Source organism: Pteronotus mesoamericanus, unplaced genomic scaffold (genome assembly GCF_021234165.1).
Source record: "Pteronotus mesoamericanus isolate MK-2021 breed Mesoamerican mustached bat unplaced genomic scaffold, CSHL_Meso_final scaffold_31, whole genome shotgun sequence".
NCBI classification, from domain to species: domain Eukaryota; kingdom Metazoa; phylum Chordata; class Mammalia; order Chiroptera; family Mormoopidae; genus Pteronotus; species Pteronotus mesoamericanus.
In genome coordinates, this window is record NW_026555312.1 from 12852961 (window position 1) to 12868938 (window position 15978).

Consider the following 15978-nt stretch of genomic DNA (forward strand, 5'->3'; position numbering starts at 1 on the left):
GATAGTATGGACATTTTAGCAATGTTAAATTCCTATCCATGAGCACAGGAATATGCATCTATTTATTTGTATCTTCTTCAGTGTCGTAAGTTTTCTAGTGTACATCTTTTACCTCCATGGTTAAATTTATTCATAACTGTTGTTTTTGATGCAATTACAAATGGCATTGTTTACTTAGTTTCTTTTTCTGATAGATCATTATTGTATAAAAATGCAACCTATTTCTGAATATTTATCTTGTATTCTGCTACTTAACTGAATTCATTTATTAGCTCTAATAGTTTTTCTTTTTTTAAAAACCTTTTATTTCTTTGTTAAGATTTTATTTATTTACTTTTAGAGAAGGTAAGGGAGGGAGAAAAGAGGGAGAGAAACATCAATGTGTGGTTGCATCTCATGCCCCTATGCTGGTGACCTGGCCTGAAAACCAGGCATGTGCCTTACACTGGGAATCAAACCGGCGGCCCTTTTGTTTGCAGGGTGGCGCTCAATCCACTGAGCCACACCAGCTAGGGCTAACAGTTTTTTAAAAAATTATATTTTATTGATTATGCTATTTACAGTTGTACCCATTTTTCTCCCTTGGACCTCCCTCAACACAGCACTCCCCACTCCCTCAGGCAGTCCCCACACCATCTTCATGTACCTGGCTCATGTGTATAAGTTCTTTGACTACTCCATTTCCTCGACTGTACTTTTCATCCCCATGACTGTTCTGTGACTACCAGTTTGTACTTCTTAATCACCTGTCTCTTCACCCATTTCCCCACAACCCGCTCCCATGTGGCAACCATGAAAACCCTCTCCATATACGTGATTTTGTCTCTGTTCTTATTTGCGGAGTTTTTTAGATTCAGTCGTTAACAGATATGTATTTATTGCCATTTTATTGTTCATAGTTTTGATCATCTTTTTCTTAAATAAGTCCCTTTAACATTTCATACAGTAATCATTTGGTGATGATCAACACCATTAGTTTTTTCTTTTCTGGGAAGCTCTTTATTTGCCCTTCAATCTAAATGCTACCTTTGCTGGGTAGAGCAATCTTGGCTGTAGGTCCCTGCTTTTCATGACTGAACATTTCTTACCAATCCTTTCTAGCCCACAACGTTTCTTTTGAGAAATCAGCTGACAGTCTTATGGGAACTCCCCTGTAGGTAACTAACTTCTTTTTTCTTGCTACTTTTAAGATCCTCTCTTTATCTTTAACTTTTGGCATTTTAAAGATGATGTGTCTTGGCATGGGCCTCTCTGCATCCGTCTTGTTTGGAACTCTCTGTGCTTCCTGGACTTGCTATATCTTGCTTCCTTCACCAAATTAAGAAAGTTTTCTTTCATTATTCTTTCAAATCGATTTCCCATTTCTTGCCCGCTCTTTTCTCCTGGCACCACTGTGATGCAAATATTGGAATGCTTGAAGTTGCCCCAGAGGTTGCTTACACTATCCTTGTTTTTGTTTGTTTGTTTGTTTGTTTCTTTTTTCTTTTTGTTCTAATTCGTGGTTTTTTTCCCCTTATATTCCAAATCATTGATTTGATTCTTGGCTTCATCCACTCTACTGTTGATTCCCTGTAAAATGTTCTTTATTTCAATTAGTGTATCCTTAGTTTCTGACTGAGTCTTTTTTATGTTGCTGAGGTCCTCACTAAGTTCCTTGAGAATCCTTATAAACAGTGTTTTGAACTCTGCATCTGATAGATTGCTTATCTCCATTTTGTTTAGCTCTTTTTCTGGAGTTTTGATCTTTTCTTTCATTTGGGCTGTTTCTTTGTCTCTCCATTTTGGCAGTCTCCCTGTTTGTTTCTATGTATTAGGTAGAGCTGCTATGACTCCCTGCCTTGGTAGCATGGTCTAATGTAATGGTTGTCCTATAGGTTCAATGATACATCTTCCCCCATCACCCAAACTGGGTACTTGAGGTGTGCCCTTCATGTATGCTGAGTACACCCTGCTCTTCTATTTGAGCCTTGATTGGTGTTGACAGATCAATGGCAGGGATTTACCCAGGCCAGTCAGCTGCAAGGACTGGCTGTGACCACTGACCACCAACCTCTGTCCTCCATGGAGGATCAGCTGTTCAAGGGCAGGGTGGTGGTGCTCTGACATGTTCTGTAGCTGTCCACTGGATTCACTGGCCCTGGGGTTTTCTGAGTGGTGCAGACCAAGATTAACTCCCACCTGTGTTTTCCCCTTTCACCTTTCCTGAGCTATAAACCAATCTGAGATGGTTGCTACTTTTACTGAGTTTGGAGACTTCTGGACAAAGCTAAGCTGTGAATCTTGGCTGGCTGCTGCTAGTCCTGGGCCTGAGGCCACTTAGCAAGAGGTATGAGTGCCGGGGGTCACTATACCCGTTGTTTATTGTTTGAGAGGATTTAGGAAGTTGTCATGCATGAGCCAAGACCAGCCATTCATGTGGAAAAGCCTCTGTTAACAACTTGGGTGGGTTTGTAAGTTGAATGGAATGGTGGTGCAGGGGATTTCCAGGGCAGGGCAAACAGTGTTGACAAAGGTTGATGGAGCCTCAGATATGGCCTGCTGGCTCTGTGGCTCTGTTGGGGGAGGGTTCACAAAAGGGACAATGACATCTGCCTGCCTTTTGTCTGAGAGAAAGCTGTCCCCCAGCTCTTCCCTTGATGTCAGACACTTCAGTTCCTTTCTGTATGCCAGTGGTGCCTTTTCAAGCTGCTACCTCAGTGCAGGAGCTCAGAGGGAGTGAGTCTGAATAAGTCCGTGTGTGGGTTCTTTAAGAGGAACCGCTTGGGACTTCTGGCAGTTTCTTCCACTGACTCAATCCCCGCTGGTTTTTGGAGCCAGAAGTTGTGGTGACTTACCTTCCTTGCACTGAAACCCTGGGCTGGGCCACCTGTTATCGGGGTGGGACTCCTCACCCCTGAGATAATCCCTTTTGAATTTTTATCCACTTCACACAGGTGAGGGACCAGCCCGTTCCACCTCTCTGCCCCTCCATCAGTCTGGATGGATGTGGTTCCTTTAATTTTGTAGTCACCAGACTTCTCTTCAACTTGATTTCTGATGTTTCTGAGTGATGGTTCTATATTTTAGTTGTAATTTTGATGTAGTGTGAAGAGGTGAGCCATGTTTACCTATACTGCCATCATGACCTGAAGTCCTCCAGTTCTAGTGGTTTTTTGGTGGACTCTTTCGGGTTCTCTGTATACGTTTGATGTTATCTGCAGATGACAGTTTTACTTCTTACTTTACAACTTAGATGCCTTTTATTTTTTTTATTTGATTGCTGTGGCTAGGACAGCACAATTTTGAATTAAGAATGGTGAAATGGACATAGCTATCTTATTCCAGTCTTCAGATGGTTATCTAGGTTGATCTATAATTTACTTTTAATTTGATGTAGTCCTGGGAAGAGGTAAATTTAAGAAAATCATCTCAAAAGGAATATCCTTGTAAATTTGCTTACATATTTAATGTGTCAGAACAAGACATAAGTAAAAGGGATAAGTATTTTAACTTTGAATAGTACCATTTTGTTTAAAGCACAATTGTGCCCAGTGACATTTTGTGTGTGTGTGTGTGTGTGTGTGTGTGTGTAAAATCACATTAATGCTTGGTTACCATTCAGAAGGTAGGTTCTAAGTTGCAAATTTTAGGATTCATTAACTAAAAACCATTAAATTCATGATTCCAAATATTAAAATCCACAGATAGAAGGGTGGTATTAAGAAATTTCAATAGCAAGCATTTAAATATGGTTTCATTTTTTTCTAGACTGGATATGAAAAAAATATGACACCAGGACAAAATAGAGAACGAGAAAGGTAATGCCATCTTTATAACTAAACTTCTTTATATGTAAATTTCAAGTTCTGTATGTAATTTACTTCTATCTTTGAAGATTAAGAATCTTAAAGAATAGAAACTTTATGCACAAAAATAACCTGTCAGCTTTGAAAATCATATTCAGCTGTACATTTATTTTCTTATGTAACAGTTGTGATTTTTAGATATTCAGTTAGTTAACAAGTTATGAACCAGAGTAGAGTAATATATCATTTTTTTTTTTTTTCTTAGTGGTTTTTCTTACCCAAATTTCAGTCTGTCTGCAGCCAATGGCGTATCTTCTGGAGTAGGTAATGGTGGAGGCAAGATGAGACGAGAGAGAACACGCTTTGTGGCCACTAAACCTCCAGAGGAGGAGGTAGGGTTACATACTTAATTCTCTTGATGTTTATTAGAAGCTTTGGTGTGTTGTGGTTGTGAGGGGAGCTCTTGGAGGGGTGGGGTTTAGGGAGACCCAATGCAAGAATAATCTGCTATGGAAATGGTTCCTTCAGAGAGTGAGTGAGTGAGTGAGTGAGTGGGGGGGTGTGTGTGTGTTTTAAACTACCAGGCTTTTTAAATCACCGTCACTGTGACAACTGAGAAAACCTAACTTAGTACTGAAAAATTTCATGGGTATTATTAAAAAGCCATAATTGTTTTAATAAAAGAATTGCAATTGAAATTGTTTGACCCTTAGAATATTATTAGATAATTAGGTTTTGTAATTTCTGAAACTTACATAAATGGATGGGTGTCGTTTGTATTCATCTCACGTGCCCTTTTCTTCATATTATTTGCAAACTTTTCAAGTGTTGTGAAAGGTAACTCTAGGTTAATTTCAGTATGGAGATTTACCACAATCCATTCTGCAGGGTATATTTGGGTTGATAACTAATATATGCTAAGGTGGATATTTATGCACTTCTCCCTCAGCACATATGCAGTATTTGCTCTAGGCTATTTATATCGGAATGGAATTATTGGATTATAGGGATGATACACAAATTCAGATGTATTAGATATTGCCTCATTATGCTTCAACATAGTTTTACCATTTAACACTTCCACATGACAAGTAGGTAGATATGCTTTTCCTTTATTCTCATCAGTACCTGATTATTGTTTAAGAAGTTTTTACCAATGTGATGGCTGTGAAATGGCATGTCATAGTAGCTTTATTTTGCATTTTGTTGTTTACTATGGACGGGAGACATCTTTTTGTGAGTTTCTTGGCGATTTGGGATTTCTCTTTATTAGGGTTTTTTTTTTTGTTTGTGTGTTTCGTTGGTTGGTTGGGTTATTTCTTTTATTAGGAAGAATTCTTTATATATTCTGTGTATAAAAGTTCGAAATAGATAGGGCCTAATTGAAGATTGGTTAAATTTACTTTTTCCCCCCCTCTATGTTGCTCTATTTGTTTTCTGCCTCTTTTGAGTTGAAGGCAGGCTTTATTTTCATGCTTTTTTAATAAGAGAGTTTCAGCCTAGATGGATTATTTAAATTTTCATTTGTCGTTTGTTTATAATTAAAATTTTATTTATGACTTTCTCATTGACTCATGGTATTTTTCAGGAGTATTTATGTAGGTTTTAAACAGGAGATCCTTTTTTCCTAACAGTTTTTGTTGACTGTGAAATTATGTTTTGACTGAAATTGTATGTATGAGTCTTTCTTTTTCATGTCTGTTGCAAAACCTGCTTTGCAGGCTTATTTAGAATGGGAAATCTTCTTCTTTTTTTCCTTATCTCTCTCCCCTTTTCTTACTTAACAGTTTAGATGTGCTTGTCTCCAGAGTCACAGCTCACCAGAATCGTTACCTCTTTGGCAGTTGGGACTTTTTGCCATATATCCTGTCTTGTGATAGTTATGCTAGGAGCCTTGACTCAGTTACTGGTCTTGAGGCTGTATTTGTTCCCGTAGATTCTACTCGTTGCTATGCTAGAGTGTTGTGGAGGGAGGGAATGTATTAATATATTCTAGCGTATTGAAAGAAAAAGTCTCGAATGTCATTAATTTAGTGTATAAAATTTTGTAGTTTTCTTAGCAAACCAGTTTTCTTTTGTGATTAAAACCCTTTATGTAGATTTAATTACAGTTATGAAATGGGTTGTATTGCCTTATATAAGTAAGGAAATTAATACCTGATTGATAGAGCATGAACTTGTTCTTTAGATAGGTTTTTATATTTCTCAGTAAAATGTGTGGCCCTAGCTTTTTGAAGTTTATCTGTGTATGAGAACAATTATTAGCTTGGTTTGTTGTTTGCCAAATGACAGATTTGTGAATTTTGCTTATTTCCTTACAGTTTCAATCTCAGGTTAATACTTGTAGCTTAATTTTAGCCATCCTATAGATTTGTGTTCTAGTTTGGCCTCTCCATATTGAGATATTTTGCTGGGGTTAGAGTTAACTTACTGCTTTGGCTCCTACTACTTCTATATTAACTATTTAGAGCTTTATGAAACCCTAACTCCCCAGACCTCTTGATTACCTCCTCCCTTGTGTGGGCCTCCTTTCTCCATTCCGGTCAACTGCCAACTGCCAATTTCACATCCCAGGATGCTTCACCCGACTCCTTTTACCTCTCACTCTGTTCCACATTGGAGTTACAGTCTCTACATTTCTGAGAAAAGAGGTACTAATGGGTGGCTGCCCCAGATTTTCTGCCTACCCTGTGTTTTTTCCTTAAATTTATATATAGTAGTTTTCGGTAGATGATTATTTACTTAATGTGCCCAGTGCTGTTTTTTTGTTTGTTTCAGATGGCAAATATGTTTACACTATGTTGTTTCTTAAATTAGTTATACTTAGTGGGAATTTTTGGTAAAAGATCAAGGGTTGATTTTTGTGGGGTTTTTTTTTTAATGGGCTTTTCAGGAAAGGTCAAATGGAAGAAATTTTATTTTTAATGGAATGTAAAAACATTATACTAATTTCAGATATGTTTCCACTTAATAGGGACTGATGTATTTAATTTACTAAACATTCACTTTAATAGAATTTTATATTAGAATAACTCAATTTGCAGTATGAGGTAGTAAAGTGTGTTTTAGCTTTTACTTTATTTTACATTCCAAAATTTGTGAAGATTGTGTGTTAGCCCCTAACCGGTGGCGTTGTGCCTTTATTATGATACTCCATTTTTTATAATGTAAAAAAGTTCATTGATACAGAATAGTTTATAGTAAGATTGAGTTTGGGGGGAGATATAATTGCTTGATATTGTCATATCAGGTACAGTTCTGCCACTCAGTGGTGTGTATGACTTTGATTAACTTAACCTCCTTGTACATCAGTTTCCTTCTCTTTAAAATGGGAATATGCCCTGACTGGTGTGGTGCAGTGGGTTTGGTGTCGTCTTGCAAAGCTAAATGTCACCAGTTTGGTTCCCGGGTCAGGGCACATGCCTGACTCCAGGCCAGGTCCCTGGTTGGGGGCATGTGAGAGGCAGCCAGTTCATGTTTCTCTCACACATCAATGTATCTCTCCCTGTCTTTCTCCCTCCCTCCCGCTCTCTCTAAAAATAAATAATTTTTTTTTTGAAAATGGGGTTAAGAAAAATATATTTAGCTTAAGTCTATAGGATGTCTGTCATTTAATACCTGTATGATATTAGGCAATATATCTCTCTGCCTCAGTTTCATCATCTATACTATTAAGTGTCTATATCATGTGAGATAACCCATGTAAAGGTATTACAAAGGTAATATAGTAAGCCACAAATTTGACAGTGGCTGTGTTCCACTTGAGGCATCTGGAAGCATCCAGTTACAGTTCTTGACTTAGTTTCACCCAGATTTGTGGGGCCCACTTCTGATCAAGTCAAAATTTTGGTGACTAAGCATCAGATTTAAAATTTATTATTATTGGTTTAAGGTCAGTGATAAAAAGAACCAGTAAGGGTAAGCATGTGGCTTAATGAATTGGCATGAGATACAGGTTATTTAGTTGATGTGTCCAGGTGTCGTAAAGGGTCTAAAGGGAAGAAAATGAGGCTAAGGTTGGGGGTGGAAAGAACCATCCCTGCAGACATACCCAAATGTGTCTTTTGTGTCCTTCCTTCCTCCTCCCCCACATTTGATTATACTTTTCAAAAAGAAATTTTGAAACACTGGGCAGTAAACATACATAATACTGACACCTAGATTCTAATATTTTGTCATATTTGCTTTAGCAAATAAATACCTTATTTTTGGGGTGCATTTCAAAGTAAATTTAAGACTTAACTCAGTGTACTTCACCCCCAGATACTTCAGCATGCATTGAATGAACTAGAGTTAAATATCTGTTGTTTTTTAATTTACCAAGAATTTACAGGAAATGAAATGTAAAATTCTAGGCATATCACTTAATGAATTTGACAAATGCTTACATCTCTGTAGCCCAAACTCCTGTCCCAGGTGTTGAACATTTCCATTCCTTTCACATATGCACCTTCCCAGTTAATTCTCATTGCCTCTTACCCCTGGAGTATTCACTATTCTCATTTTTCCCCACTGTGTATTGGGTTTTGCTTGTTCTAAAACTTAATATCAATACAGTTCACTGTGTATTTTGTTTTGGAGGATCTGGCTGTTATGAATAAAGCTGCTGTGAACATTCTTGTACCTTAATTGTAGACATGTTTATTTCTCTTAGGGTAAATATAGTACCAAGTAGTGGAGGCAGGAGTAACATTTTATACTTCCACTAGCAGTATTTGGGCATTTCTGTTACTCTGCATTCTTACCAGTAGCTGATTGTCATTTTTTAAATTGTAGCCATTCTGCTCTGTGTATGGTGGTATATCATTGTAATATTAATTTGTATTTCCTTAATGACTAGTAATGCTGTATTCTTGTTTATGTCCTTATTGACTGTTAGTATTATCTTTCTTTGTGAGATCTCTGTCCAGATCTTTTGTCCTTTTAAGATTGGATCGTCATATTGAGTTGTAAGAACTCTATGAATTCTGGACCCAGATACTGTATTTTGCCATGTATACTGCACTCCTGTGTATAATGTGCACCCATGTTTTTGTCCCCAACTTTCAGGGAAAAAAACCTTTCATTTTAATTCAATTTTTTATTCATTTATACTTGGATACTTGCTTTTTTTGTATTACAAAGGAATTTTAGCATTTATTTTTGAACATATTATGGTACAACAAATTTTATATAACAAATAATTACAAAACACAAGAACAGATACAAGACATTTCAGGCACTACCCATGTTTAATGCATATCCTTATTTTTCTCTCAAAAATTTGGGCAAAAATGTGTGTATTATACATGGCAAAGTACAGTACTTGGAATGATAAATATCTTACAAACAAGAAGTTTAAATTTATTTATTTTTTCCATTATTTCTGTTGTTCTTTGTATCTAAGAAACCTTTGCATCTCCCCTGGCCACAGAGTTCTCCTTTGTTACCTTCGGAAGATAATTAGTAATACTTTTATGTTTTTTTCTAATTTCCTTTTTTATTTCTTGTATAACCCATGGATTATTTAGAAGTGTGTTTAATCATGATTTTAATGTTTTGAAATGCATCAAGACCTGCTTTATAGCCCAGTGTATGGTCAGCGTGATGAATCTTAAAGAATGTATATTCTGCAGTTGTTGGGTATAGTGTTCTATAGAAGTCAGATAAGATGACTGATAGTATTTCCTAGATCATATTTGTTTTTGCTAAATTTTTTGGCGGGAGGGGAGTGTCTGGTTAATCTATTAAAATTGTTGAGAGATAGGAGTACAGTTGTCAACTTGCATTTGGTGTATTTTTCCCCTTAGTTATGTCAATTTTTGCTTCATATATTTTGCGACCCTCATTGGAGCATACACCTACATCTATTAGGGCTTTTCAGTGATGTACCTCTTTTAATATTACTAAATGCCCTTAAAAATATTTTTGAAATATTTTTTGTCTTAAAATACACTTTATCTGGTATTAAGGTAGCCAGCCACTCTGCTGTTAGAATAAGCTTTCTTAGGCTTATTGCAGGTTATATCTTTTTTCAGGCATTTACTTTCAACCTGTGTCTTTATATTTAAGTCTCTTGTAGATAGCATATAGTTGATTCTTGCCTTTTAATTGGAATGTTTATTTATAATGTAATTACTGATATGGTTGGATTAAGGCCTACCAGTTCTTTAATTTTCCCATTTATTTTTTTCTTTCTGGTTCTTTTCAACAGCTGCCTTCCTTTGGGTTAATTGAATATTTGTTTGAATTCCATTGTAATTACTCATTGGGGTTTTATCTCTCTGTGTTACTTAGTGGTTCCTCTTGAGATTATGATGTATGTCCTTTCACTCTACTTTGTGTTAATATTGTACCACTTGGAAAATTTCGGAGTCTCTCATCTTTATAGTTTGGTTTACCCCTCCTCTTCCTTGGTATTTTATACTGCCATTGTCATTTGTATTACATTTAGATAGATAGGCTATGAACCTATCACATACAATTTTTGCTTTACACAGTTAAAGAAATTAAGAGAAAAAATTTGTTTGCTCCTAGATTCTTCATTTCTTCCAGAAATCTGAGTTTCCATATAGTATCATTTTTGTTCACCCTGAAGAACTTGTAGAGCAGGTTTTACAGCAACAGATTCTCTTAGTTTCCTTCAACCTGAAAAGTGTCATTATATTTCCTTTGGTGGGGGGTTTGACTCTACTAAGGTGTGATTTATATATAATAAACCTCATCGATTTGAAGTATACAAATTGTTTTAGCTGGCAGTGAACTTACTGAACTCAAACTCTGTCTCCTCTGCGGTGGGCAGCAGCTGAAACTCTTCAGTTTGTTTGCTGTTTGATGTCTGCACTGCACACGTGTCATCTACAGGTCTGCCAGAGATTTGGACAGTTTATGTGCAGACTTTAGGGCTCCCCTTCAGTAGCTCTTCAGTCCTGCATCTCCCCTCATTTTCTAGTGGCTCTGGTCACTTTGTATGTCCTCTGATTCCTCCCCCTCCAACACATTTCCAGTTTTTTTTGAATTTCAATTATCCAATGATACCAACTCAAAAAGAGAACAGGAAGCTCACGCCATGCTATTTCCTTCTCCAAAGTGTCTTACTCCCTTCAGTTTCTGCTTGTTTTTGCTTGCGCTCTCCAGTGTTTTTAGTGTTCTGTATTTTTTTAATCCTCGCCCAACGACACCTTTTGGTTGCCTTCTCATACTCACCCCAACCAGGAATTGAACCCACAACTGGGGTTTGTGCCCTGACCTGGAATCAAACCTGTGCCCTTTCGGTCCTTGGGAGTGTGCTTCAACCAACTGAGGCACACTGGCCAAGGCTCAGATAGTTTATAATATTTTGTCGAGAGTTTATAATTGTTATCTGTCAGAGTATTGGTGAGATATGAACTACCCCACCATTAGCAGAAACGTAACTCTTTGTTCTAAATGTGAGTCATTTGAGACTTGGGGTGGCCTTTGCTATATATTGGGTTAAAAACCAAGGCAGTTCACCAAACTCATTAATACTGATGTTTATTAAACAATATATAACTTTGTTTCATGTTAATATCACTACGGCATATTATTTTTTTCACCAACTAGGAAATTGGGTATTTGGGATAGTTAGGTTCACAAAATCATGTTTGGCTGGTGGCTGTGATTCAAATCTTGGTCAGGGGTTTTTTCTTTGTTTTTTTTTTTTGTTTGTTTGTTTTTTTTCATTCAAGAGCTCACATTGTTAATACTGCATGGTGCCGCCTTCTTACTATTCTAAATTTAACTGTAACTATATAAAATATACCTGAAAATAAGAACAGATAAAATATTGGCATAAAAAATGAACTGTATCCTTATAAAACTTACTGTGTTTCAGGAAATGGAAGTACCAGTATTGCCGAAAATCTCTCTACCCATCACCAGTTCTTCACTGCCTACCTTCAATTTTAGTTCCTCTGTGATCACAACTTCTTCATCACCAGTTAGTCCTGCACAGTTATCAACAAACAAGGTACAAAACCATTGTACAGATAGAGGTGATTTTTTATCTTTCTTGTTGTTTATTTTTAAAAATGTACTGTATTTCACCATGTGTAGTGCAGTCCCGTGTATAATGCCCTTATTTTTTCCCTTGAAAATTGGGGCAAAAAAGTGTGCATTATATATGGCAGAATACAGTAATTCAGTTTAAAGCTGTGATTAATTTTCACTATGCAAATCAACTCAGTAAGAAAAGAAAAATGGAAGTGGTGTTTTGCTTTTTTAAAAAAAATACACATTATAATGGGATATGTTATAATGGGAGTGCTCTTCAATTCTTATGCAAAAATACACTAAAGAAAGAGATGATTGTGTTTGTTTCCAAACATTGTTTTCAACTGAGACATTTTTTTTTCCCAAAAGAATAGATTTATGTTTTTGTTTTTTAAGTAGTATTAATATCTTTAATTTGCTCCTGAAATTTTTATGCTTTTGTTCTGGCTTTTACTTTTCCTGAACTTTCACTTTTTAAAAACATTTTCTAAACATGTGCTTATGGCTGTTAATTTTTCTTCTTTAGACAAATATCCATGTTTAAAACAGTGTGTGTGCCTCCTCTTAGAGGAAGGTAGATTTTATAGCAGTTACTAGTAAGTATTTTTTAGAAGTTAAAATGATTTAAAAATCTAAAAGGGGAAAATTTTGCTTTTTGCTTCTTTGGAATAAATAATTTGCTTACGGTCTATTTTATTGTCAATTTCTTTTCCTAAGACTTCTTTTTTGTATTTTGTTTAATAATTTGGAAACACAGGTACAAATGACCTCTCCAAACAACACAAACAGTCCCATGTTCAGATTTTCATCTCCAATTGTAAAATCTACTGAGGCAGATGTACTACCTCAACCATCTGTAAGTAGCAACCAAGGAAAATTTCATTTTAATAGATTTTGAAGGCATACCGTATTGTTATCAAATCCAAGATGCTATTGGTGGTAAGAAATATCATTTTTCTTCTGGGTTAAAAACAATTAGAATATACTGAAAAACATGAATGAGTGAACACCTCTGTATTTTTGACTCCACCCGTGCACGTGCACACACATAGGCATATTCATTTTCTCATGTACCGTTTGCAAGTTAAGGTGCAGACATCTTAATACCCTTAATGCTGTCCATGTTTCCTCTAAGTAAAAGGACATTCCTTTGCATTTCCACAGTACAATTTTAATACCCACAAAATTTAACATGATATAATAACATAATCCATATTCAGATTTCCCCATCAGTCCCAGACTGTCCTTTAATTGCTGTTTTGTTTTCTCTTTGTCCTAGATCCAGTTAAGATTAGGGTCTAATCAATTAAGTCATAGTGCATTTAAGTTAATATGTTTCTTGAATTATATTTAACCTAGATAAGTTTTAGATATTTAAGTTCCACAATATATAGTTGTTTATTTCTTTGTAATAGAAATAAATATTTTGGGTAAGAATTATAAGTTCAGTGTTTAAGTTGCTTCATTCTTACTTGGCATGTGTATGATTAATATAATGTCGCTCTTTGTGTTTTTTTACGGTGTCACTGTTTTCTGTCAACTAGATGCTCCAGAAATTTGTAGTTTCCATGATGCGTGCCTGAAATCTGTTGTCCAAAGAGTCTCAAACTTTTTATTAGAAAGTAACATTTAGCAACCCTTACTTAGGCATTAGGAAATTGTTATTTATGTACTTCTTTAAAAGAAAAAAATGCCTTAGAAATTTAAAACTCTACTGTTAAACTATGATACGCCATGTGCTCTAAGAAGCATGCCAATTTTCGAGATTGTAAAATATGAAAAACTGTGAATCTTAGAATAAATGAAATTCAACATATATTTTCCTCTTGGAATAAAAACCCTGTATTTTGATATTTATTTAAAATTAATTTGACACTTTTCTCTTTACAGATTGGTTTTACATTTAGTGTGCCTGTTGCAAAAACAGCAGAACTTTCTGGCTCTAGTAGTATTTCAGAACCAATTACAAGTGGTTCCGGTAAGTAAAAATTTCTCACAAATTTTTACATAAAAATAATTGCATACATTAGATTAATATTTCAGATTCTTTCACCTTGGGAAATTCTTACACATGCTTTCATTTGAATGAAATTGGCTCCAAAGAGCAAACAGGAACTAATAACAACCTTTTGACAATGAATGCTTTTTAGTAATTATTCTCAGAAATATTTAGCTTCCTAAATGTAAATATTGCAGTTTAATTGTGTGGGGGATAGTCACAACAGCAAATTTATTCATTGTCTTTGTTCAGTCAAAATAAGTATGTTATAAAAGAAGTCTTATAAAAAATCAGGAATTGTTTATGTTACAATTGCAGTGAATTCCACTTCTAAGTTTACTGTTCAGTTCACAAACATTTTTACGTGTCATGGTTATGCTGATCTCTGCAATTAGTAATACATAATTTCCGAACTCAAGAATTTGGCATAAATGAGGAAGAGATGAATAATCAAATACTTAATTTTATTTTCCTTTTTAAGATTATTTATTTTTTTTAGAGAGAGTAGAAGGGAGGGAGAGAAACAGCGAATGAGAGAAACACCGGATTGGTTGCCTCTCACACACTCCCAACTGGGGACCCGGCCCACAGCCCAGGCCTAGGCCCGGACTAGGAATTGAACTGGTGACCTTTTGGTTTTCAGACCAGCGCTCAACCCACTGAGCCACAACAGCCAGGACAAAAATGTATATATTTTTCAGTTGCAGTTGACATACAATATTATATGAGTTTAAGGTATGCAACATAGTGATTAGACATTTATATAACTTAACGATCACCTTGATAAACCTGTTATCCATTTGACACCATATATAGTTACTATAATATTATTGACTGTATTCCCTAGGCTGTACTTTACATCCCTGTGAATGTTTTGTTTCTCTACCAATTTGTATTTAATCCCTTCCCCTTTTTTACCCATCCCCCAAATCCCCTCCCATCTGGAAACCATCAAAATGTTCTCTTATCTATGAGTTTGTTTCTGTTTTATTTGTTCATTTGTTTTTCTGTTTTCTTGATGGCCGACAGGGCCATTTCCACCTTTTGGCTCTTGCTGATATTGCTGCTGTGAATATGTGTGCATATGTATTTGTTTGAATATTGGTTTCAGTGTTTTGGGGTATATACCTAGGAATGGAATTGATGGGTCAGATGGTCTTCTGAGGCACCACAAAGTTGTTTTTCTCAGTAGCTGGCTCGTTTCATTTTCCCACTAGCAGTATATGAGGGTTTAAATTTCTTCACATCTTCACCACACTTCCTCCTTTTTTTCTCCTTTTTTAAAAATAGCCATCGATTGGCATTTCCCTAATGATTAATGGTGTTGACCCTCTTTGTGTGCTTGTTGGCCCTTTATATAACTTCTTGGGAAACCTGATCAAGTCTTTGCTCATTTTAAAATGGGTTTGTCTCTTTACTGAGGTGTAAGCATTTTTATGAAGTCTGGATACTGTATCCTTATCAGACATATGATTTGTAAATAATTTCTCCAATTCAACGAATTATGTTTTCACACATTTTGGTAATGTCTTTATATTGTGCAAAGGTTTTTAATTTTGGTGAAGTTCATATTTTTTTCTGTTTGTGCTTGTGGGGCCATATCTAAGAATACATTGCCAAATTCATGGTCATGAAGATAATACTTCCTAGGTTTTCTTCTAGGATCATTATAGTTTTCTTATATTTAGATCATTGATCCATTTTGAAATAAGTTCTGTTTATGGTGTAAGGTATAGGGGTAGGCAGGATTTTTTGAAACTCCATTTTAATTGGAAAACACTCAAGTAGAAAAACCTGGTTATTTATTTATAAAAAATTTCAAATTTCCTCTGAAGTTGAATGGTAGGCTGAATCCCCATATACTCTTTACCCAGCTTCAACATTTACCATTTTATGACCAATCTTACCTATTCTTCCTTCCCTTCTTCCCTTTGCTCACATAGAAACATACCTATTGATTTATCTTGAAACAATTCCACACATATTTAATCTATAAACTCCCCCTTAAAAATATAACCATAAAACCATCATCATACTCAGAATACAGATCTCTTATTTTAAGTAAAAGGATATCTTTGTTTTAGAAAGTTTGGGAAATATAAAAGGTAAAAGCAATAAATAAAATTCATTCATCACTAGTGGCCACCATTATTACTCTTTAGATGTAAACATTCAAAATCTTTTGGACTTTCTTACCTGTTT

At 35.5% G+C, this 15978-nt stretch overlaps 1 protein-coding gene across 3 annotated transcripts in view; it reads left to right on the forward strand.

Moving 5' to 3' along the window:
* Positions 1-15978, forward strand: part of NUP153 (nucleoporin 153) — a 74304-nt gene that overhangs the window by 38505 nt on the left and 19821 nt on the right. For all 3 annotated transcript variants that reach the window (XM_054591855.1, XM_054591857.1, XM_054591854.1), the window contains 5 exons: positions 3748-3797; positions 4051-4177; positions 11620-11754; positions 12535-12633; positions 13668-13755. In XM_054591855.1, coding sequence (XP_054447830.1) covers positions 3748-3797; positions 4051-4177; positions 11620-11754; positions 12535-12633; positions 13668-13755 — 499 coding nt within the window. The remainder of the gene's footprint in view (positions 1-3747; positions 3798-4050; positions 4178-11619; positions 11755-12534; positions 12634-13667; positions 13756-15978) is intronic.